The following is a 23,308-nucleotide window of genomic DNA, read 5'->3' on the forward strand; positions in this document are numbered from 1 at the left end:
TGAATCGATTTCACACACGACTGGATCTACGCTCGTGTTACTTAAATTTAAGTCACGAGAATCTAGGTTCCTGGTAGCGCGTGACATAATAAACTGTACCCATTTAGATTTAATTGTGTAACAATTAAAAGTGGAGACACCCTTGTAAGAATTAATTCTTGCTCACCAATGTAAAGAACGTTAATCGTCGGCGTTAATTTAAGAATCTTGGTAGAAAATTTGCCGCGTTTTTTTCCCAAGACTGCTTGTACCACTTCCACGTCACGACCAAGTACAACGTTGATACATAAAACGAGCATATTGGAAATGCCAAGTTAGTATTGCGAGCGGAACTAATCAAAGTGGTGAAGATCAGCTGGCTTTCGATTCATTTTATCTCCGTATAAACGCATCGAGCGGAAGTTAATTAGTTTTATTTTTCTTTATTTTAAATCGAAAGAAAAAGAAGTTGCGTTCTGTGGCCTATATGGATGTCCTCTAAAAATCGCACAGTGAGGCGCGTTTGAATGCCATTGAAAGTGAAACTCGGAAGTGAAATGTTTTTGTTCTGTCGCCGGGTAATTTGGCAAATGGTAAGTGGGTTGTCCCCAGTGGGGCTCTATTTTTACACACCGTAAGGTCGCTGTTGACGTGACCTTATCTGTCAAAATTACGATCACTTTTGCCAGATGTCAACTACCTTGACACTAGACCGAGCACTTCGACGGCTTTCACATATTTCTCGCCAATTTTTATTACTCATTTATTATTTATTCGTTCCTCTTCTGCAGTTCTACCATAGCTTGAGCTGTGAGAAGCAATATACATCTGCTACACTCTGGCATATATATTACGAGAACCGCTCGCTATTTCTAATTAGTGCTAAATAAAGACTCCAAGTAAATTATTTCTGGAACGTCGTCTGGGAGAAGAGCACCTGACCCAGGCCGCAAATTATGTGCTCGCTCATGCACCGATCCGACTGCCAAAAAATATACAAATTTACGCAAATTGCCTCCGTCTGTTTAAAACTTTTAAATGAAAAAAAAACAAGCACAAAAATCGTGAAAATCTTTTCATTTCATAATTTACTTTGAAATTCTGGATGTTATTATAAAATACATACTTTATTAATCCAAAAACTTTGTATAAATCATATTTATTATTCATTAGCTCACTATACTTTTCAACTACAGTAAATACATTTTAATGTAAATTGAAATCAAAGAAGCAGTGGCGGATTATCCATTGAGGTAATGAGGCACCTTTCTGATAGACCACAGGCTTTAGGAGGTCCCGAACATATAGTATTTAAAATAAAATATTTTTTGGGCTCCTCAAAATTTGCCTAGGGTATCCAAAAACCCTTAATTCGCCACTGGTCATGGATTAGATTATAGTTGAACTCAATACAGTGGAAATTATTGTACTACATGTTATTTATTGCCTATATTGCCTATAGTGTACCAATATTTCTAATATAATTCATGATTACTGTTTCAAAGAGTAAATAGTTACAGTGTATCAAACCTTTATTGTATATTACATTCAAAGTTGTGATTAAAAAATACAATACAAATATCTTTTTTGAAATATAATATATATGTTGATTGTTGAAAGTGATCTCGGTTCAAGTAGCTCTATGTAAGGTTGCATTAATCTGCTTCAAAATGGGATAGCTTTGTCCATGAAAACCTCGGAAATCGTCAGTGTCTATGGACCAGACCATTATCCCACCTAATGACTTGCTCATTGCGTATTCCACCTTCAATTTAATAGATTTGCAATTGTCATAGCCGATCCATTGATTGTGTTTGTGCAAGTATGGCACCATTTGCTCTTGGTCCCAAAACTGCGTCCAATTGCCTTCTTCAATTCTGTCCAAGATCTGAGACAATAAAAATATTTTGAACAATACGTTATTTTTGATGATTTTAACATACTTCGTAGTATCCCAACGTTCCTGGAGACTTTGTGAAAATGCCAGGACATCCATCTTCTTTGACAGCAGTACCTACACCATTATTGTACTCATTTGACAGCGTGTATGTTTTCCCATAAGCACCTACACCCAAAATGATTTTAAAATGGCAGAAGTCTGAACAAAAAACAATAGTTATAATTTAAACTGTAATTTAGAAGTCTTAACGTACGACGCAATTTTCCTTGTTGACACCATCCATGTGGGATGGGTATAGTGGAGCGTTCTGACCGGTAAATTTTTCATATGATCCGTGAAAGTCGTACGCCATCACGTTAATAAAATCCAAATATCTAAAGAATTTACTATAAGTCAATATAAAATTTTACATTATTTTATGTGTACTTATTTAGAGCAGGCCCAGCTAGTGGCCGAAACTGCTGCAGTCAACAAGTATTTCCTTCCAGTTCTATCGAAGTTTATCCTGAAGATCTTCAAGAGCTTAGAAAAGTTCTCCTAAGATTCAATTACAATAAAAAAAAAACTTTATAACTTTATATAGATAAATTTCACATGCCTTATCTCTGGAAGTTCCACCTCTCCTCACCGGGTATTCCCAGTCCAAATCGAAGCCATCAAAACCGTACTTCTCCATAAATGCAATTGCGTTATTTACGAATTTTTCAGTCATATGTTCGTTGGATGCGACGTAGCTGAATACCTCTGATCCTTCGTTCCATCCGCCGATTGCGACCAAAGTCTTCAACTCTGGATTACGAGACTTGAGATTGTTGAATTTTGCGATCGCGCCTAAGTTTATATCGTTCCATTCATCAATAATCTTTATAGTACCATCCCGGTTTAAACCAACAAATGAGTAAATTAAATGGGTGCAGAGATGAGGATTGATGAAATCTACGTCAAAATGACCTCTACCTTCTCTATATGTTGCCCAGCTGCCATAGTAACACACAACTTTACCTAAAATTCAAACACCAATAATTATATATTTATAATTATGAGGTTTTCGGATCAAATGATAAAACAATTCAAATATATTTAATATATTTCAATATATAGAAATTTATGCATTTGATGAATTAATGAATTGATTTTGAATATCTTACCACCGGACATTGCAATAAGTATTTGCTAAAATAATAAGAAGTATAAATCACGAATGTTCCACACTGTATCACTGCTCGTAACGAACTGAACTCTGTGATTCATGCGACTTATACACTCTATTCCAATCTTTTGAAGATAACATAATGTGTTCATAACGTGTTTTTATATTGTTGAATATTCTTATGTAATAAGAATATTATTATTTAATATTACAATATAATAATAATAGACACTTTTACAGACAGTTGACTCTCATACTTTTTTGTATTAAGGCACACTTGAACCAATAGTTAAACTTCTGTGACATACACTTATTATGTTTTAGACTTCATTGGAAAATAATTGTTTTAATTATCTTTTAAATTAAATAGTTCTCTCGCTTATTACTGATATTATCTCGCGAAATACTGATTGGTAAATATGATTTAATAGTCGGCAATGTTTAAAATTACTGACTTAATTTGAATTTCGTTGAGTGGCGAAAGTATTTGTAACGCGAAAATTGTAGAAATGTCGACAAAAAAAAGTATGGCATAAATAGGAATACATTTAAAATTTTGCATGTTTTTTTGGGAACATAACTTAATCGTAATATGTTTATATGTCAAAACTAGTTGTCAGCTTATTTACATTTGCTACCAACACTTACTTGTCCGTTTTACATAATAAAAATATTAATTAAATTATTAAAATTTTGAAAGGTAACTAATAAAGTATTGGTACAATTTTTGGTGATATCATCTGTTAGTAACAAGATGTTATTAGCAAATAAAGGGTTAACTATGATTTAGTGGTTGAGCACGATGTTGACAAGTACTAATTACGAGTATGTACATCATAAATGGTGGGTTTATAACCGGATTGAGACCGCATGGAAGGCGGGATCACCGTTGGTGGCCGAAACCCTGATGGTCGTGGTACCACGATGTTGCATGATGATGCACTGAGCAACAAATTGGGTTAGGTCAGGTTTAGGTATGGTCGTTCGTTGGGGAAAAGTTGTGCGAAGCGGTTCATTGGAAATTGTCCGGATGGATGTTTTGCATCGGATTCGGTTCGTTTTTCCAGCTAGATGAGGTGATGCTGAAGATATTTTTTCCGTTGAATCCAGCTGCGCTCGATGGTTGAGCATGGTGGAGACACGTTTAGGAATTGCACATGTAACGGACATACTACATATTGTTGCAATAAATTAAGTTACACGAAATGGCACGAAACGAAAAGAAAGGGGCAGATAACAAAAATATAAAATAAAATAAATAAATAAAATAATGTGTGTATATGCGAATGAATGTATGCGATATAGCAAACCGCGTGGGCGTGGGAAGGCTTCGGATGGTTAAGATGCCGCGGCGCGTTGGTAATAACAATAAAAATAATGAAGAATGTTGGTGGTTTGGCGATTTTATCAAGCTCTTCTTCTCCTTCTTGTTGCTCTTCTTGCAACGGTATACGAGCTATTCGTTCGTGAACGATGATGATGATGATGGCATTGTGCGAAGACGAAGAGCGGCGTTTCATTGTGGTCGCCGCGTCGAGACCGGGCAGTTTGCGCGCAACGTGTAGACGGGAAAACCGGGCGTATATTTTTTATTTTTTTTGTTTTCGTTTTATTTGATCTTTTTTTAAATTTCTTCTTTTGATTCTTGGAGGCCCGAAGTAAAAGTAGAACGTATTTGTATTGTGCAGTCCTGGATCGTTCGCAGACCGTTTGTGTAACTGTACAAAGACTCGAAAGATTATCGAAATTCGTATGTAAAATGCTGCAATTCACACACACTTGTTACTCACAACACACTGCACTGTTTCGACACTCATTGCCGCCTCCATCCATTCATATTCATAGTTTACACAATTTTTACCTATTAAAAATTTAATATTTTCAAATATATTTCATGCAATACATATTTATTAATAACTACATTGTTTTCTCTCACTCAGTTTATTATTTAATACGCAAATGAACATACGATTTTTTTATTCATTGTTATTCATGTGTAATTATGAATAAGCTCGTCAAGTAATTAATCGCAGCAAATTAGTAGGCCATTCGTTATTCCGTTTTCTTATGTTTATTACGACTACCTTGTACACGCACTACACGTGTAGTCTATATATAAATATTTAAGTCTCGATGTGACTCAAGTCAATAAAATACGTTGGTAACTGTAATACGAAAAGACAGAACTTAAGGTTACGATTAAACAACCTTAGAGCAAAAGCATAAAGTCTTTATTTCATTCAGTACTTTCTAAGTTTCACGCAGTTTTACTTGAACTATTGACATACTTTTTCATTTTTATTATTATTCATAAAAAATATATTTATTAAATTTAAAGTTATAAATCAATAATTATTATTATTTTAAATAAAACATAAGCTTTTTATGTAAATAATCAGTTACAGTCAGATCTCATGTTATTCAGACTTTGGTAGTAGAACATAATGCTTCATCCTTCTCCTACATTAAATCTGCATAATCATCACTTAGTCTGTGCACAATTTTGACAGTTTCTACTGAATATGCTGGATTTATTCTTACTGCCAGTAACATAAGATATAAATGTTAAACTGAAACGGAACAATTTAGTGCAATTTCATTGTATACATAGTAGTTACTGGACCTAAGAGATATGAAATGTGATTTGCTTTTAAGATAAATATAAATTATTTCCTGCATAATAAATAATAATTTAATCATTAATAATATAAATTAATAATAAATAAATGATAATGATCTTACAAAAGCTATCTATATTTATAAATCAATGCGAAAATCAAACTTTTATTTGAATCGCCTATGTCGAAATCAAAATCAAATAGTATCTCATTGTGGTTTATCGACATTCTATTATCCGTTCTAATGGCGATTTATCAATGCTAGAGTTAATGGGAAGTGACAGTGTTAATTTCGCGACACTCCATTGAAGTCGTTCGTTACTTGGAATGGGTAGGTTTGCATGTAGAAACCAATAAATATTGACTTACAAACAATGTTTGTGCGAACCGACGAAAACTAACCAGTTCTCTCGTTGGCTGTTCAGCTCCTTTTTTTTATTCTGTTCAGTATATCCTGTACTATTTATTAGTTGCCAGGACGACAACAATGACAGAGGCGGCGACGATGATAAATAAATCTCTTGGACTTGTTATTTGGTCTTATTTAGTCGGGTTCATGTTTGCAATCTCAAACGCGAGATTTATAAAATGTATGTGCATATATTAAGTGTGCAGAGCTCTTACGGTTTTTCATTTTATTTAATTTTCTGCTCGTTTTTTAATGCGATCTCTCTATCTTTCTTTCTCTGCGTGTATATGTGTGTGTATGTCTTTCAGGCAGAAATACATACATATATACAACCACCCAGAGTGGTTTCGTTATTTTATTTTAGTAAATATCTTTCATGAGAAAGAAACCGATCGCGATGTGTGGTCAATGCATGCTGTGGTGGTTCACTCCGATACTCACTCCCAAGAACTTTATCAAAGACCAAACGAAGGCCGAACCTGCCCCCAAGCATCAATGGGCCCGTGTGAGTGTCTTGTGTTGTGTATCGGATATCTCGGAATATCTCAATCCCATTGCGTTTCCAACTGTATGCTCTGCTCACTCACCCATTCAAGCGTTTTAAAATAAACACACATATACACATACACACTCACTTCGCTCTGCACTTGCTTAACCCATTACTTGTTCCAATCAGAAAAGCAAAACGGCTTTAAGTAGAATCTCCACAGTGCGTCTGCACGCAACTCACACGACTCAAATTTTGTTTTAGTTTTGTTTGTTTTCTTTTTGTTTTTCTTTTGTTCTTTTTTGTTTCATCGGTTCTAACCACCTTATTTACTACAACTACAACATAAAATGTATCTTAACTTTCACCGTGTATGATGTCATCTCTGGTACACTTGGTTCTAGAATAGAGACGAAACGCGCAGTTCTCATAGCCTACATTCCTGGGATTACATTAATCAGTAATTAGATTCTTTATAACACAGGGTATTCTATATAGAATGCAGGGAAATTTACTTAACCCACATTTTCAAAATATTTTTTACATTAATATGGATCACATTAACAAATATCTAATTTCTTGATTACCTGGAGTGGAAAAACAATCAATTGGGATTTAATTATATAAAACAAACAATGTAAGTGAGTGTCTTATAAATTGATATAATATAATACAGTGTAAATTGGTAATTAAATAATTATGTAACGTAATATATGTCCAAATATAAACAAACTTTAGTCATTTTAACAGGAAGTCTTATTCATATATACTAGTTAAGTAATATTAATTTGACCTTAATCTATATTTAGATAAATAAAAGATTTTCTTCTAACTGACCATCAATCACGAGGTTCTTTAGATGATCATGTGAATACACCATACTTACTTCTAAACAAATCATTTTCATTCTACTTTTTCAATTAAAAATAGATTTGAATTGCATACGGTGATCATTTCTTTTGCTGTATACACGGATATCAATGCATTTGCAACACACATCAATGTCTATTTCTAAACATAATTACATTATTTATATCTTGGGATAACGTATATCGCCTTAAAAGTGCATCCATTGCATCCAGAGAAACGAACAACTAGTGTAATATTTTTCAAATTCCAAAGTTGCGCAACGCGCCGCCATGGCAATATGCTTATTTAGCAAAGAGAGAAAGGAAAAATGTTCGTCTCGTAATTATTATTGTAATGGAGAAAGAGCAATTGCGTAATCCGTGATGTTTCTTCCTTCAGATGCGAACATTTGGTGGACTACAAATGATAGTCTGTAATAAAACGTGCATAAAATGATCTAATTTTTATAATTATCTATTTAATTAAAACAGTTAAATAAATTAAATGATATATTATTTTTTAAAAATACAGTTGTGACTGTTTCAAGCAGTACAAAAGAAGCAAATGTTTTTCTTTGATTGTATAACTGGATTAATTTCAGTTTTCTTAAGTATTTTGAAATTTCATGAAATCTTGTAATTAAATAAGTATATTTTATAACCAATATGGTACTTACATCACCCAAGGCAGTGATTTTCAGCAGGTGTGCCGGAAGAGGATATAAGGTGTGCTAAATTTTATAAAAATCATTTAAAAAATTCAAAGTGTAGTAAGTGTACATATAAAAATTATCATAATTTAAGTTTTTAAAGTCTTTAACTCTAAGTTAGAAGGTGACAAACACTGGTCTAAGACTATCAGTCTTTACGCATTATGTACAGAAGACAATAATTTATAAAAGTTATTGCATCAGCCAACTTTACGTCCAGACTACCTATGTTATGTTACCATATGGTGTAAATTTTATATATAGGTCAAATTACGTTAGTGGTCCAACCTAAGCAACAATCCAACTAAAGTAACCTTTCCCAAGATAATCCAATCGACAAGTCGATTAATTATGTACAACCGCAAACGGTGATTGAGGTGGCATGCGATGTCTTCAGGTCGTTTCGCGGTGGTTGGTTTCGTCCGTCGGCGAGGCGAAAGTGAACCGATATTTGCGTGTGGTCATTGCGTAATGGATTTCGTTTCTTGTTGCTCTCTCCTCCTTGCCGCATGCGATGATGCACCTCTTCGGCTCTTTTTGCCGTGCGGCGCGCATTTTGTTTCGCTTTTTGCGAGAAGGTGATTGGCGCGGTGATGTTGTTGCTGTTGCTGTCGTGGTGAGTCCCGTGAGAAAAAGGAAGAAGAGTCCGAAGAAGGCGAGCCCAGGCGCATCCTGGTTTGAGCAACCTGTTAAATCTCGGTCTCGTTAAATCTTTTGCACCGCGGTGGTCTTGTCTTCTCCCTCCTTGAGATGTGTGTATACACGATGAAGTCATAACTTCTTTTCTTCTTCTTTTGCTCCTCAATCTCGATCTACCTCTGCTTAACCTTTTTGATTGTTTCATTTTACTTCTTATGTTACTTCTTGTTCTTGTTTGTTTGTTTGCTGTTGTTTTTTTGGCCAAGTCGTCCTCTCGAATCGTTTGTTGTTCTGTTTGCACGTCAATCATCCGGCCTCCTTTAGGAAGGCGCTCCGCCGCCGTCGCCACCACCGTCCACCTCTTCCACCACCACCAACATCATCAACATCATTATTATAGTCATCATCAGCCAGTTATTCTTCATTCTGCCAATTTGCGATCTGATAGTAGATTAGTGAATCGATAAGGTCTAGATTGTGAGAGTGTGTGTGTGGTTTGGTTTGGTGTGGTGCTGGTTGGTGAGGTTATCGACAAAGGCTGCATACCAACTAGAGAGCGTGAAATCAGGTGCATGCGGCCATTAATTACACTGCCAGAACAGGTGCTAATGTTAATTCATGTTAATTTGCAGCAAGATATAGAGGCGCGCGCGTTTGCTGGTGCATTCGCAATCCATAAATATATACTGTATTTGTAGTGTGCAAGTGTAAGTTGCTAAATGATAAAGAGAAAGAGAAGAATTCTATAAATAGCGTTATCGTGGATATGCTTCAGAACGTGAAAGTAGTAGTATACATCTCTTATTCGACATTTACATTGTCGATAATGCAATTGCTTACGACCGATTTGTTGAAATGGAATCCATTGAGGACGAAGCGAATGACACCGAACGTGTCGCTTATTTATTGCACTATTATCCGCACAACAGCTTTCCGTAATTATTATAAATAAGCCAGAACCGTTTTCCGATTATTATAAATATAAGTTTGCCTTCCTGGAATCTCACGTGGCAAATCGATTCAGCAAAATGCAATAGCATTGAATTGGATTGAATATGAACCGAAATGATTTGTTACCATACGCAATTCTAAATTTACATTTCATTCAGTTATTATCTGTATATGATTAGATTTATTAAATGTTTATTAGAAGAAATCCCAAAAGTATACAATCATTAAATGTCATTGCGATTGCAACAAAGTTATTTTTATACTGTATTCTGGACTAAAAAAAAACAATTTTAATTTTAGACTTATTATCTAAGAAATCTTTGTAAAGTTTTACATTCTGGAAATTTCATTGCGATTACAACGTATTCAAAATGATCTCTGAATATAAACATACTTATAATTACGGTGGAATTCGGTTACAAGTTTGAAAATCGTCCACGTTCTGTCTTCAGAATCTGTCAAGATATCTATAACACTTCTTATTAATAATTAACAAAAAACAAATTGTTTATTTTAGAAAGATATTTTCTTACACTTCCTAGAAATATTTTTTCAACTACAACATATGTATATTAACTGATTTCTACAGTTACAAACAATTTTAATTCCGTAGATTTTGGTGATAAATGAATTTTCTTAATTAAATTACATATGTCACAATATCTCAAAAGTATACAATCATTAAATGTTTATTCTAAATAGCCCATGTTATCTTTTACTTTTTGGAAATGTTGTTGCGATTGCAACAAAGTTATTTTTATACTGTATTCTGAACTAAAAAAAACAATTTTAATTTTAGACTTACTATCATATGTTTACAATTGATTAATATTTATTTTAAGAAATCATTGTAATGTTTTACATCCTGGAAATTTCATTGCGATTACAACGTATTCAGAATGATCTCTGAATATAAAAATACTTTTAATTACGGTGGAATTCGGTTCCAACTTTCAAAATCGTCCACGTTCTGTCTTCAGAAGCTGTCAAGATATCCATGATAAATAAAATTAAAAGAAAGATAAAAGAAATATACATTCATTAAATGTTTATTCTAGGTAACCTATGTTATCTTTTACTTTCTAGAAATATTGTTGCGATTGCAACAAAGTTATTTTTATACTGTTTTCTGATCTAGAAAAAAAACAATTTTATTTATAGACTTACTATCTGCATATGTTTACAATTATTTAATATTTATTTTAAGAAATCAATGTTACGTTTTACATTCTAGAAATGTCACGTATTAAAAATGACCTGTATATATAAATATACTTATTAATAATAAACAAATTATTTAATTTAGGAACCTAATCTTTTCTTATACTTCCTATTTGCAATTCAACTAGTCGGCCTTTTTCTACATCTGTTAAAAATATCCAAAATAACAAAAAAGTATACAATCATTAAATGTTTATCCTAGGTAACCAGTGGAACCTCGCTTTACGAGCATTTCGCTTAACGAATGATGAAGGCAGCGCCTGCTACATCATCTTCAAAACTTGTGTTCACATATATTTTTTTGTTTTTGTGAAAAATTTAATAATACTTGCATGTCTCCGAATAAAGAGAAAATATAAAAATAACCATATATATAAGGAAAAACATTAAAAATCGATACCAAATTATATTTTTTTTTTTTGGAATGCATTATCGTATTTTACATTAGTTTATATAGGTAAAATTATTTAAACTAAAATTGAGAATGTATTCAAGTGGAGAAATTTCCGGATTGGGAAAGAATGGGAAATCCTCGATTAACTCTTTCATTTTTAATTTCTATGAAACTTTCCTATTAGATATTATTTTCACAGGATAATTATTATTAATCAACCGGCTGAATGTCAAACGGCTAGAATGTGTACACTTTCTAATAATGGAAAACCGAATTTTCAACTGTTCATAATATTCAATAGAAACATTTATAATGATAGAACAAATTTACTTACCTTAAATTTACCATTATAATTATTTACCATCTTATTCATGAAGATCACACAATACATGAAGGATCTCGTGGTCATTATTCTGGAGGAACTAACTTATAACAAGTGCATTTATGACCATGATATAAATATACATAATGGTTATGTCTTCTATAATTTATCCTGAAGCATTTATGTATTATGCACCTCTTAGAAGCTATAAATTGATTCAAAATAATAATTATTAATACTATAAAAACAATTTATTAGTAATTTTATATTAAATCAATTGTTATGTGTTATTTAATGGATGATAATTAATTACAAAATGCTTGTTATAATCTTAAAATCGAGGAAGACTATCAAAAACTTTCTACAAATTCCCTTTCATGTCGAGATCAATGATGATGTTACTGCATTTCGGAAATTATCGACGGGATTATTGTTTCGGTATACGGAAAACTTTATACAAATGTAAAAATATTAAAAAAAAACTGGGCAGACATCCAAGAAAGGTCGAGGACCTCCAGTCGTGGTATGATGTAAGTGTCAATTAATCCGGTTTAATTTAAAATAACTTCAAACAGTTTAAATTTTGAAATAACCTGCTGAAAATATATTTTTTACCAATTACCTATACAATTTTTAAAAATGTTTTTTTTTTCTGCAAAATACGAAAATAGATGGAAGTTGAATATTGATTTGATTAGAAAGTGAAAACTAACGTTTAATGATATTATACTTATATAGAATGTTGTTTCTTAATTCGTTCCCAGAAATTGAATATATAAAAATGTAGGACCTATATACCTTATGGACAAATGTTGAAGTCTAGAAAATAAATCGTGCTTTTAATTAATTTAAAGATGCGACAAAAACAATTAAGATGATGAAATGGAAATAAAGAAAGTTAAACGAGTTTAATATGAAGACAACAATAAATGAGCATAAACTCTTTTAGAAAATGTTAAGTGATTGTAATTGAACAAAGACCTACAAATACTGATGAGTTTCCCAATGCTATAATCCCATTACGACATTGTAGTTCTCAACGTACAGAAGTTTTGTACGTCATTTCCTTTCAACTAAGAGGAAGAACTCGTTAACCTTTTGAATTTACCCTTCTCAAGAATTTACTCTTCTTCAATTCTACGGCTTTAGTCTTCAAGAAAGTTTCTTCACTGTTCTCTTCACTATTGTCAAAATAAAACTAAATCTGCAAGTCATATAGAGAATTGTAAATATATAAAATTTGTAGACTTGCATAAAGCGAGTGCGTCAATGATGTAACCAGGATAACGTTATTATTATTATTGATTCTCATATGGGAAATAGCTTTATTTACATCGGTCTTATCTGGTTCGCTTCCACAGCGTTCGTACGGTATATGCAATGATCAGAATCGGAACTATCTCGTATTCGCAATTGTGAAAATGCATTTCACGTGTCCAGTTTCATTGGGTTCGCCGTCCGCATCTTTTTCATTCACTAGAGAGCACTTAAGTTTAGATGATAAAATTGCGAGTGTCTCGGATCTAGGGAAATATCGTATTGTATAGGTATACAATATTGCGTTATTTATGGTCAGATTCGAGCTGCAAATACGGAATACATTTATATTGCAAACAGTGAAATGGGCAATTTAGAGAGCGACTTTGGTTACATTTTGCAAATGAAAAATGCGTTTCTATTATTCATTTCTTACATCACTGACTATTGCTATTATTAGAAAAGATCTATTCAAAGTTTACTTATTTGTTTGATATTTTCAATTGTTATTCGCTGTATCTACTTTGTAGTCAGGAAATATCAGTTGTTACGTTATATAGTTATTTCATACATTAACCAGATATTACATGACGCCATACGAAGTATGAAATAAATAGACGCATGGCGAAAATAGTAACTTGAAGAATATAGAGAATAATTATACCAAAAATTGTTAATATTATAAATGCTCAACGAAATTATTCGTTTTTGTAGTTAGAAGATTCAATTATTCTATGATTATAACTGGAATAATCGTATAACTAAATAAAGTGTACAATATTGTAGATGTATTTTATCTATTGTTTCTACAGTAGCTTCAAAAATAAAGTATATAATAGCGAATTAATTGATACTTTAACTATTATGTAATAAATTATACTCTTTAGCGGGACACATAAAAAAAACTACCAGTTTCTAGACTAGACTAAAACCATTTGTAATAAAAAGTAATTGATTAACGAAGTTTGATTGAATCAATCCTAGATTAATGCATGCTAGTTTTATATCACTAATAAATACATTTTGATTTATGTTATATAAATTATACAAAACTAATTTCATTGTCCTTTTTGGGCAATTTGGTGATTTCTAATATAGAGAAAATATTCAATTTTTTTTCTTAATCGAAAAAAAAGATATACAAATATCAACAAATTCTTCAAACTATCTACTATTATTTGTTCCAACCAAATATGTACTCGCGAAATATTTTCATCACAGATTTTTTTTTTCAATAAATAAACCTGTCGTGTTATATATAATGGCATTCCTATAACATTTTAGTTATAATTCTTCCAGTCTTTTTATTAAAATTGCATAAATTAGTAATCAGTCGTAAAATAAATCTCATTTATGTGTCACAATTAAGTCATAATATACGAGTTTGGCGGATTTATTTATTTCTAAATCAATAACTTCATGTAAACTTTCTTCGATGTCAATGGAATTACCCGTTTTCTCGATGCGGAAAGGCGCAAATCATAAATGTCGAAGAGATCGTTAAAAGTTTCATGATGACAATTTTTTCGAATCCTGTAAATTATTCAGTATTCCTCTGTGAAACGAACACATTTTGTTGGTCTGAGCTGTTTTATTGTTGGGAATTCACATTCGCATAGAATGTTAATATAATATATTAATTATTTAGTATATTTAACAAAGAATTATTATATAATTTTGAAAATGTTCTAATTAATTTGCTTTTGAATGAAATTAAATTTAAATTACACATATTATTTATATTTAATAAAAGATTATATTTCTAGTATTACTTAGTATTTATACCAAATACTATTATATAGTATAAACCAGAGTTTCTCAAAATGCCTTTTTTAAATAATTTTGTAAATGTAAATGTCGAAAATTTGATGTAATTCACTTTTGTAATATTAGACTACTATTTTAATTTTACTTACAAAATCATGAATCATTGTTTTATTCTCTATTGTGTGGAACCTCTCCTTTGTTTATGTTTGATTTTGCGAAAGCCATTGTTTGAAGAACGTCTGAGAAGTAGAAAATATGCAAGTTCTCTACAAAAATTGGATTTCGTATTTTTTTGTAATTTTATTAATTAACTTCGTTTATAAGAAAATCTATTCTATATTTTAGAAATGAAACATATCAAATTACAATGCGAGTTAAAATAGACAATGAAGTTCTCCAGACCTATCAATTTACGAATATGAATTATTAATTTGTTTGACTTGATTTCGAAAAATCTTCAGTACTTACTTTGTTTTTATATTTTTATATAAATATATATTTTATTATATAAATAATGAAATCTTTTAATTTTTTGAGCGCAATATTCCATCAAAATTATAAAGTTAATATTTATATGCAAATTGAAGTCGAATCAAGTTTATTTTTAACTCTTAGTTTTTCAGCTCTTTGATACAATAAAATGATGATATAGTAATGATAATATGTTATTTTTTATATTATATTAATCAACGGGAATTTCCATTATGATTATGTAATGTATAATTACTACATATTTAAATTTTTCATTTCAATAGACAAAATTAAAATATCATAATATGGGTAAAGTAAAAAGTTCTGAGCGTTTTGTCCCACACATCGAGCTTCTTCTTGAGACCAGCTTTATGCAAATGGTTCCAAACTGTTTTCTGGCCAATCTTCAGTTCCTGGGCAATGGAATAAGTCCAACTTAACGATTTCCATGATTTTATCAACATTTTCGACGATTGGTCTAACAGAGCGTGTCTCATCTTCGACGTCCATATTACCAGAACACAAGCATTGCATTCGATACTGTATTGGGTCCATAAACAACAATATTTTTTTTGCCGCCTACTCCGCTTTTTCCCTTGGTCATAGTGGTTGATACTGAAGAATGTATCGAATTTTCTCTTTTTTACATCAATTTTGGAACGCTCTAACGCAAAACTGGATTCACTAAAAGTGGCAGTATAGAATGACAAGATGCAACGTATACATCGTGTGATATGGCTCACTAAAGCGAAAAACGAAAAACGCTCAAAACTTCTTACTTCACCCAATATTTGCTACAATTCTTTGTAAATTAAAAAAAAAAACTATAGATATTATTTTGATATTTAAGTGTGGCATTAATTGATATTTCATCATTAAGTGTTGATCTATAAATAAGATGAAAGGAATAAAATTGGATAGATAAAATATTATTTTTTTATTGCACTTAAATTTATTTATATATGCTCAAAAAAAATATAACAGATACAGATTGTTTAAACTGAAGTACTGAATTTTAAATTTATGTTGAAGCAAACATTTTGGAAAATTAAATTGGCGTAATAACATCAACAAGAGATTGTAAAAATGTATACTTTGTCGAAAGCAGACTAAAAATTTGATGCAAATTAATAATATTTATTGAAAGAGTGGAATATAAACAAATATAATCATAATAATTAAATAACAAATTAAGTTAAGCTCTTTGTTTCCGTCCACGTCCAAATTGTTGATATAAAATTTTAATCGGACTATGATATAAATTGTTGGAACAAAATTTTAATTTATTTTTTCTGTTCAAACAAACAAATTTACAGTTTTGTAAAAAAATAATAAAAAGTAATATTGACAGAAAAGATCTTTCAAATATATTCTGTAGATTGTAATTGTAAATTTATGTAATGTAAAAATATTTAATTATATTAGTATAAGTCACTTTGCAAATTATTTAATTCTAAAAATAAGTCTCTCAAATATATAATAGTTTTATTAAGGAATGAATATGTAGTTATCTAATTAAATATAAAGATAATAATTATGAATTTATGTAATGTAAGAAAAATAAAGATACATCAATATAGGAGAATTTAATATAAAAATATATAGTTTATTATTGCAAAATTGAGTTTAGATCGTAATTGATGGCAATAACTTCGTAATGTTAATAGAATGTGGATGAATGTGCGTTAAATAAATTAGGATCTATAAATAATTTGCGGAATTGAAACGGACGAAGATGGAATTAATATAATGTATAAATAATTAATTAGATGAAGATATTGTTGGACTGATGCAAGTTAATTTGGTAAATGATCAGGCGGGGGCGGGTAATAATGGTGGAGGCGCCGCAGCACACTCGGTGTGTTTGTATTATATGTAATGATAATAACACGAATCTCCCTTCCCTTTGGATGTGTAGATGTGTCCATTTGAGCGTGTGTGCGTCTTCTTTCCTTCATTTCGTTCCGCTCTTCTTCCTCTTTTTCATGCTCCATACACACACACACACAGACACGCGCACACATACACATAATACATACGTACACATTCACTCAAATGTAATCGACTCTCTCTCAGCGAGGCCCTATAATTCCCTTTAAATTATTATAACCTTGCCGGCTGATTGTGATCCTCGTATGGGTGGCAATGTGTCGCATTTTTTTTATGCGCTGAAATTTCCTTTTTTATCGAAAATCGCAGAAGTATCGCATATAAGACCGACGGATGCATCGGAGACCAATCAGTCGTCACTTGGTCAACACACGAAACGGTGTGAGGTACTACAACATATATATATACATACACATACAAATATATATATATATATATATATCCACATACTATCAAACCGTGTGTAAGAAATTGTGTATTTGTGCGCAACTTTTTTCCCCGTCTTAAATCTACACCCGAAACGAAAATATCAACAGTAAGTAATAACTTAAGTAAATCCTGATTTTTAAGACCAAAGACCAAAAGCGAAAGATCAACAAAATAAATAAACCTTAATAAATTAAACAGAGAGAGTTTGATGTTGGAGTGCATGTATGTCTGATGGTTTGAGCGAGCTGGTAGTTTTTTGAAGGAAGGAGAGTGGTGGAGTTGCTTTGGGAGTAGGCGAAGAGAGTGATGATGAGTGTTATGATGATCCTTGTTGCAGATGCATCACCGATCTGCGAGTATAAGCACTCAAAGAGTGTGGGCATTCATGGCTCTTGCGCTCGTGCTGCAGATGGTTTCCGGGAGTCCGGCGCAACGGATGTCGCCGCTTCTCTCTCATCACCTAAGCAAAAGGGGCGGCTTTCTAGACCTCCAATGCAAGGGCGTCTACGAAAGCAGCATATTCGCAAAGCTGGACCGCATCTGCGAGGACTGCTACAACTTATTCAGGGAACCCAAACTACAAGGATTGTGCAAGTAAATAAACACATATATATATATCTTCGCATTTTTATCAAAATACATTATTTGAGAAAATAACTTATTTTTGTTTCGCAAGTTTAATTTTTCTGTACGAGATGTACAAATTTTTCGCAAGAATTTTTCATTTAAAAATAGAACAATTTTGTCAATTTTTTATCAAACTATTTTCATTTATAAAAAGAATATTTTGTTGCTGCAACAAGTTATATTTTTTTACAAGACTTCTCACGACATTCACAAATCTTATTTACTCTCCGTCGAACAATTTCAAGAATAGAAATAGTACTTTTTTTTGAAAATTGTAAATTATTTCTGTAATTCTCAAATATTTAAAACTGATATATTAACCAAAACAACATAACTTAATGTGTTAATATAAATATTACTTTAGATATTATCAACTTATATAATAAGGCTACAAAAAGTAGAACAGTTTCCATATATACTTTATGTTGCATATTATATTAATATTTATTTCAAAATACAGTTAGAAAATTTTACTTCAAAGAAATTCTTAATGTAATATTTAAATTTGTGTTCAATTGCATCAAACGCTTCTTATATTTATTTAAAAAATGGAAGAATTATATCGGTGAAGGAAATGCAAAATCTCAGTAGAAGATACAAATAAATATGATCGTATTTTATTGTTAAAGATACTAAATAAGTAAACAAAATGGTAAATGATAAAAAATTTGATAATTATTTACTATTCTAAAAGCGAAATATTTAAATTACATGCGGATCATCGACCCGATACACTTTTTATGTTTATTTGAAATAAAGTAGGAAGAATCGTGTTGATATTTCCAAATGTATAATTAATTTAATGTTACGTTAACAGATGTTTTGCGTTACGCGTTCATCAATTATCGGCATTTATATTTAGCGAATAATTGGTTTGTTTATAGAATCACTTCTATTCACATATATATTAACTTCGTTTTATATGACGCAACTTCATTTGTTCAATGTTTATTCACATGAATATATAGTTATTTTTATATATATATATAAATTTATTTTAATTGGATTCATTATAATACTATTGCTATTCCTAGAATATTCGATGCGAGTGTATATATTCATATTTAAATCTTCGATAATATTAAGTTCTTCTTATAGCCTGAATCCGATGGAAAAGATCGAATTTACACAATACGCTTTATTTCTTTCGCACTAATTTGTAAATGCGTTCGTTTAAACAAAAAAAATGCGTATGGTGAAAACGAATGTTTGCTTTTTGGAGACTTTCGAAAAGAAGGTTTCCTGTTATGCACGGTATGTGTGTCAGAGGTGATCAGACTTCTTGGTAAATGGGGATGCTGTCTGTCTACGTGCATCTTCGCTGGTCTCTCGCCCAGCACTTCTTTTTTTTTTTTATCTATATTAGCTGCCTCGTCGTTTTTGGAATTTCCCGTTCCGATTTTTTTTAAATTTTATCAACCTCTTTTATTCATCTACATAATTTTGTATACAAAATATATCAATGTTTATTCTTTATAGTTTATGTGTTCTTGATGTTTGCCGTTTCAGGAATAACTGTTTCACGACAAATATTTTCAAAGGGTGCCTGGAATCGCTGCAGCTCAACGACGAAATGGAACAAGTCCAGACGTGGATAAAGCAATTGCACGGGGCCGAACCCGGGTTCTAGGTACACACAAAAAGCACGCAAAAAAAACAACTACCGACTCTTCTAACAATTTTCTAACCGTACTTACGTAATCTAGCGCTGAACACTAACCACACTAAAGCACTAATCCAGTGGATCTGCCTCGAATTTTTTGACCTGGCGATATGTTTTGTGTTTTGTCTTTTTGTATTACAGCCATTGGCGACCACTGTGTTTTTTTGATTTTTTTTAATGAAATCTTTTTACTAACTGCTTTTAGATGCTAACCCAGAAGACGAGTTTCGAGATGTGACGCCAATTCACAACCGTACTAATCTTTAAATTTATCGTTTATAGGTCGGACTGCTTCTCCTCCGACTATTTTAAAGGCTGCTTGGAGGCTCTGCTGCTTAACGAAGAAATGGATAAATTCGCCAAGATGGTAGAGTATATCGGTAAGAAGTAATGGACCCACCACGCAGCTTGTAAAAGAACGCAACTCAACATATTTTTACCAAACAAAATAAATGTCCTATGTTTATTCTAGTCACACAACAAATCGTATCTATAAAATGCAAAAAAAAACTAAACAACACACACACAAACACACACAATTAAATAATAACGCACGGTCGATTTGATGTATTATTGTATAATTCAAGTATTTCTTTTTAATTTGTTAAATTAATTTAATCTTGGATACATTCTCTGGTTGTAGCATTAATACATATGTAATTCGCACAAAACTCACGAAAACCAAGCACACTCAGACCTGGAGAACAGAAAAATGGATAAACGAATCTAGTTTAAATTCGCATTATTATTCGTTATGCATTTTGTTTCTCCAACAGAAGAACAACAAGAAAACACGCACATCACACATCAATTTTTAATAATTTATTATTTATTTTTACATACATTTTTTTTTAAATACTTAGACAAAAATCATACGCAGCAAACAAAATTCAATCAAGGAAATAAAGAAAAGAGAACATATTTTTTTATTACGTAATTGTTTGTTTGTTTTTTTTATAAAGATATATAAATATTATTTAAATTATTTGTAAATATATCAGTATTTTGTAATGTTATTATTTATACATATTTTTTTTGTTTAGTTTTTAAGTTACATTCGAGGCTGGAACACTCGCATTAATAGTTATTATTATTAAAATATTATTACGTAATTATTATTACTATACACAGCAAGCTGATATATTTATAAATTTGGGTTCTATGTCTTCGTGTTTTTTTTGTATTTTGTTTGTTTTTTATTATTATTATTATAATTATTAATTTTTTTCTACTTAATTGCGAACCCAAAATAACATTCCATATACAGTATTTATTTATACATAGTAACGTTTAATTATTCATTAAGTTGTGACATTTATTATTATAATTACTATTATCCATTTAACTTGTATTAGACAGCAACGGCATGAACAAATCTACTATGTTATTATTTATTGTACACACGGTCTTGTTGATGTTCGTCATTCAAATTCAATGTTGTAAATATCGAAATGTGTTTTGCTCTCTCAGAAACTGTATTTTCTTCGATGTATAAAAAATCAGCTTAAAAATATAAGGAAATGAATATCGACTATACTCTTTTATTATTCTATTCTCCCTTTCCATCTTGAAAATTACTTAAATAGTTATTCCTAAAAATATAATACATTTTTATATTAACTTAACAACTTTATGCAAACAATAAATATTTTAATTATTATGTTATATAAATATATTAGAAATGAAGTTAAAACAGTGAATATTTTTACACATTCCAACTTCCTTATAGTACTAATTAAATTAATATTAATATTAAAAAACATATTTTTTTAAATTCTTTCAGATCAAAATCTTCAATAACATGACATTGTCCTTAATCTTAGATCCAAATTCGTAATGCCCCGAAATTACGATCTAATAGTGATTGCAAAATCCATATTTCGTAACAAAGTATAGTAATTAGTTCAGTCAGTCTGATTATTAAGAAATCAATAATTTATTGCAAATTATGAAATGAAGATATAGCAATCTAAGATATTCCAATCTTCATTATAAACTGAAATCTAACTTAAGCCTTAATAAACAATTGAAGTTGTATGAAACAGTAATAGTTAGATCACTATTGATCACAGTTTTCGCCTTGATCATTTATTATATTATAGACAATGTAAAAACATATCGAATTAATCGCCATAAATTTGGTTTCTAAAAAGTGAGTCGCAAACATTAAATATCAATTTACTACTACAATCATACCTCGACTAACGAATAGGAAGTAATTTTGGGTTAATCGAAACTTCGTTTTTAGAGGTAAAAATACTACGGACAAAAAATTCCTTCATAAAGAAGCTTTTTTTCTAACAAAGGGAAGATTCAATAAAAAGTCAGTTAACATTTAAATATACATATAGCCGTCGTTGTACGCCGCAGTTCCGTTCCTACAAAAGCCATCGGCGTAAAATGAACCATTATTTACAGTGAAGTAACTATAGGGTTTAGTTCCATATAATTGTAAAATCAGCAATTAATAAGCGTTATTTCGCAGCGGCGTTATAGTGAATCGGCGTAAATCGAACCGACACAAAACGACATTTACCTATCTCTCTAAAGTTGATAGTTTGTGTTTTTTCTCCTTCATTCAACAATTGCTTATACGTACTTATTCTATTTATTGAAGACTTCTTCCTAAAACAGGTTTATTTTCAATGTAATTAAGCACCTTTTTAAATCTTTTGTTATTAACATTTTATTCGACAGAAACTTTAATATTCATTTTCTTTATCTTTCGTTGCTAACAAGGTTTTCTAAATCTTCAACTATTTATATATATTTTCTCATGTAGTACAACTTCTGGCCATCTTTTGCGTCAAATTCCATTTAAGAATCACGTTGAATCACGATATTTATGCTGCTGGAAGAAATTGCAAACTTCGTTATTAGAGGTAACGTTAACCAAGGTATTATTGTATTTACTATATACATATCTAGTTTTATACTAATATGTTTATTACATTTATTAACAAGAGTAAAAAAAATGTGTTACTTCAATTTATGTATTTTAACAGTTTTGATTACTAATTACCATTACTCATAGTATTTATTTAGTGCCACATTTGCATAACACTATTAATTAGTCATTCTTCTGGGATCGATATTCCCATATCGATACACAATGCATATGAGATATTTTAAGAGTGAATATAATTTAAAAATCTTATCCATGTTTTCTTTTTAATTATTCTCGGACATTACACAAGATTTGCTTATGCAACCAACTTTGAATGCTTTCACTTTTATTACTGTTTCAATTGAAGAATGATTTAAATAGCAATAAAAGGATTTTCATGAACTTCAAACTTTGCTGAAATCCCGACCAGTGACAAATCCGCTGTTCTTGAATCCAGGACTGTTGATAGTCGGAAATCGATATTCACTCACATGATAGAAATTGTGTCTCCTTTTTGCAACTTGGATTAATGTATACAATTGTACACATAATCACATGCAATGATAGGAAACATTGGGATTGGGTAAATTAGAATTGATGTTGTATATTGTTTTTCATATATATTCTCTTTTTAAATGTTTATTACAATAACAGGACTTTAGAGAGAGATAGAGAAAAATAAATAATAA

At 30.9% G+C, this 23,308-nt stretch overlaps 2 protein-coding genes across 5 annotated transcripts in view; one reads left to right on the forward strand and one right to left on the reverse strand.

Annotated features, from left to right (window-relative positions):
• Positions 1-20,293, forward strand: part of LOC108564407 (ion transport peptide) — a 48,209-nt gene extending 27,916 nt beyond the window's left edge. For 2 of the 4 annotated variants that reach the window (XM_017923446.1, XM_017923447.1), the window contains 3 exons: positions 17,780-18,036; positions 19,579-19,699; positions 20,015-20,094. In XM_017923446.1, the coding sequence (XP_017778935.1) occupies positions 17,780-18,036; positions 19,579-19,699 (378 nt within the window). In that variant the 3' untranslated portion in view covers positions 20,015-20,094. Of the gene's footprint in view, positions 1-17,238; positions 17,549-17,779; positions 18,037-19,578; positions 19,700-20,014 lie in introns of those variants that run through there. The other 2 variants (XM_017923445.1, XM_017923448.1) reach the window with 2 other exon arrangements.
• LOC108564401 (acidic mammalian chitinase-like) lies at positions 1,593-3,099 on the reverse strand. The gene is given in 7 exon segments (XM_017923434.1): positions 1,593-1,867; positions 1,923-2,077; positions 2,129-2,253; positions 2,306-2,325; positions 2,327-2,416; positions 2,478-2,881; positions 3,028-3,099. Coding segments are annotated over 7 exon segments (1,062 nt in total). The 5' UTR covers positions 3,038-3,099; the 3' UTR covers positions 1,593-1,609.
• Positions 20,294-23,308: the final 3,015 nt, after the last annotated feature.

Source organism: Nicrophorus vespilloides, unplaced genomic scaffold, assembly GCF_001412225.1.
Source record: "Nicrophorus vespilloides isolate i.1.1-1 unplaced genomic scaffold, Nicve_v1.0, whole genome shotgun sequence".
In the NCBI taxonomy this organism is placed as follows: Eukaryota; Metazoa; Arthropoda; class Insecta; order Coleoptera; family Silphidae; genus Nicrophorus; species Nicrophorus vespilloides.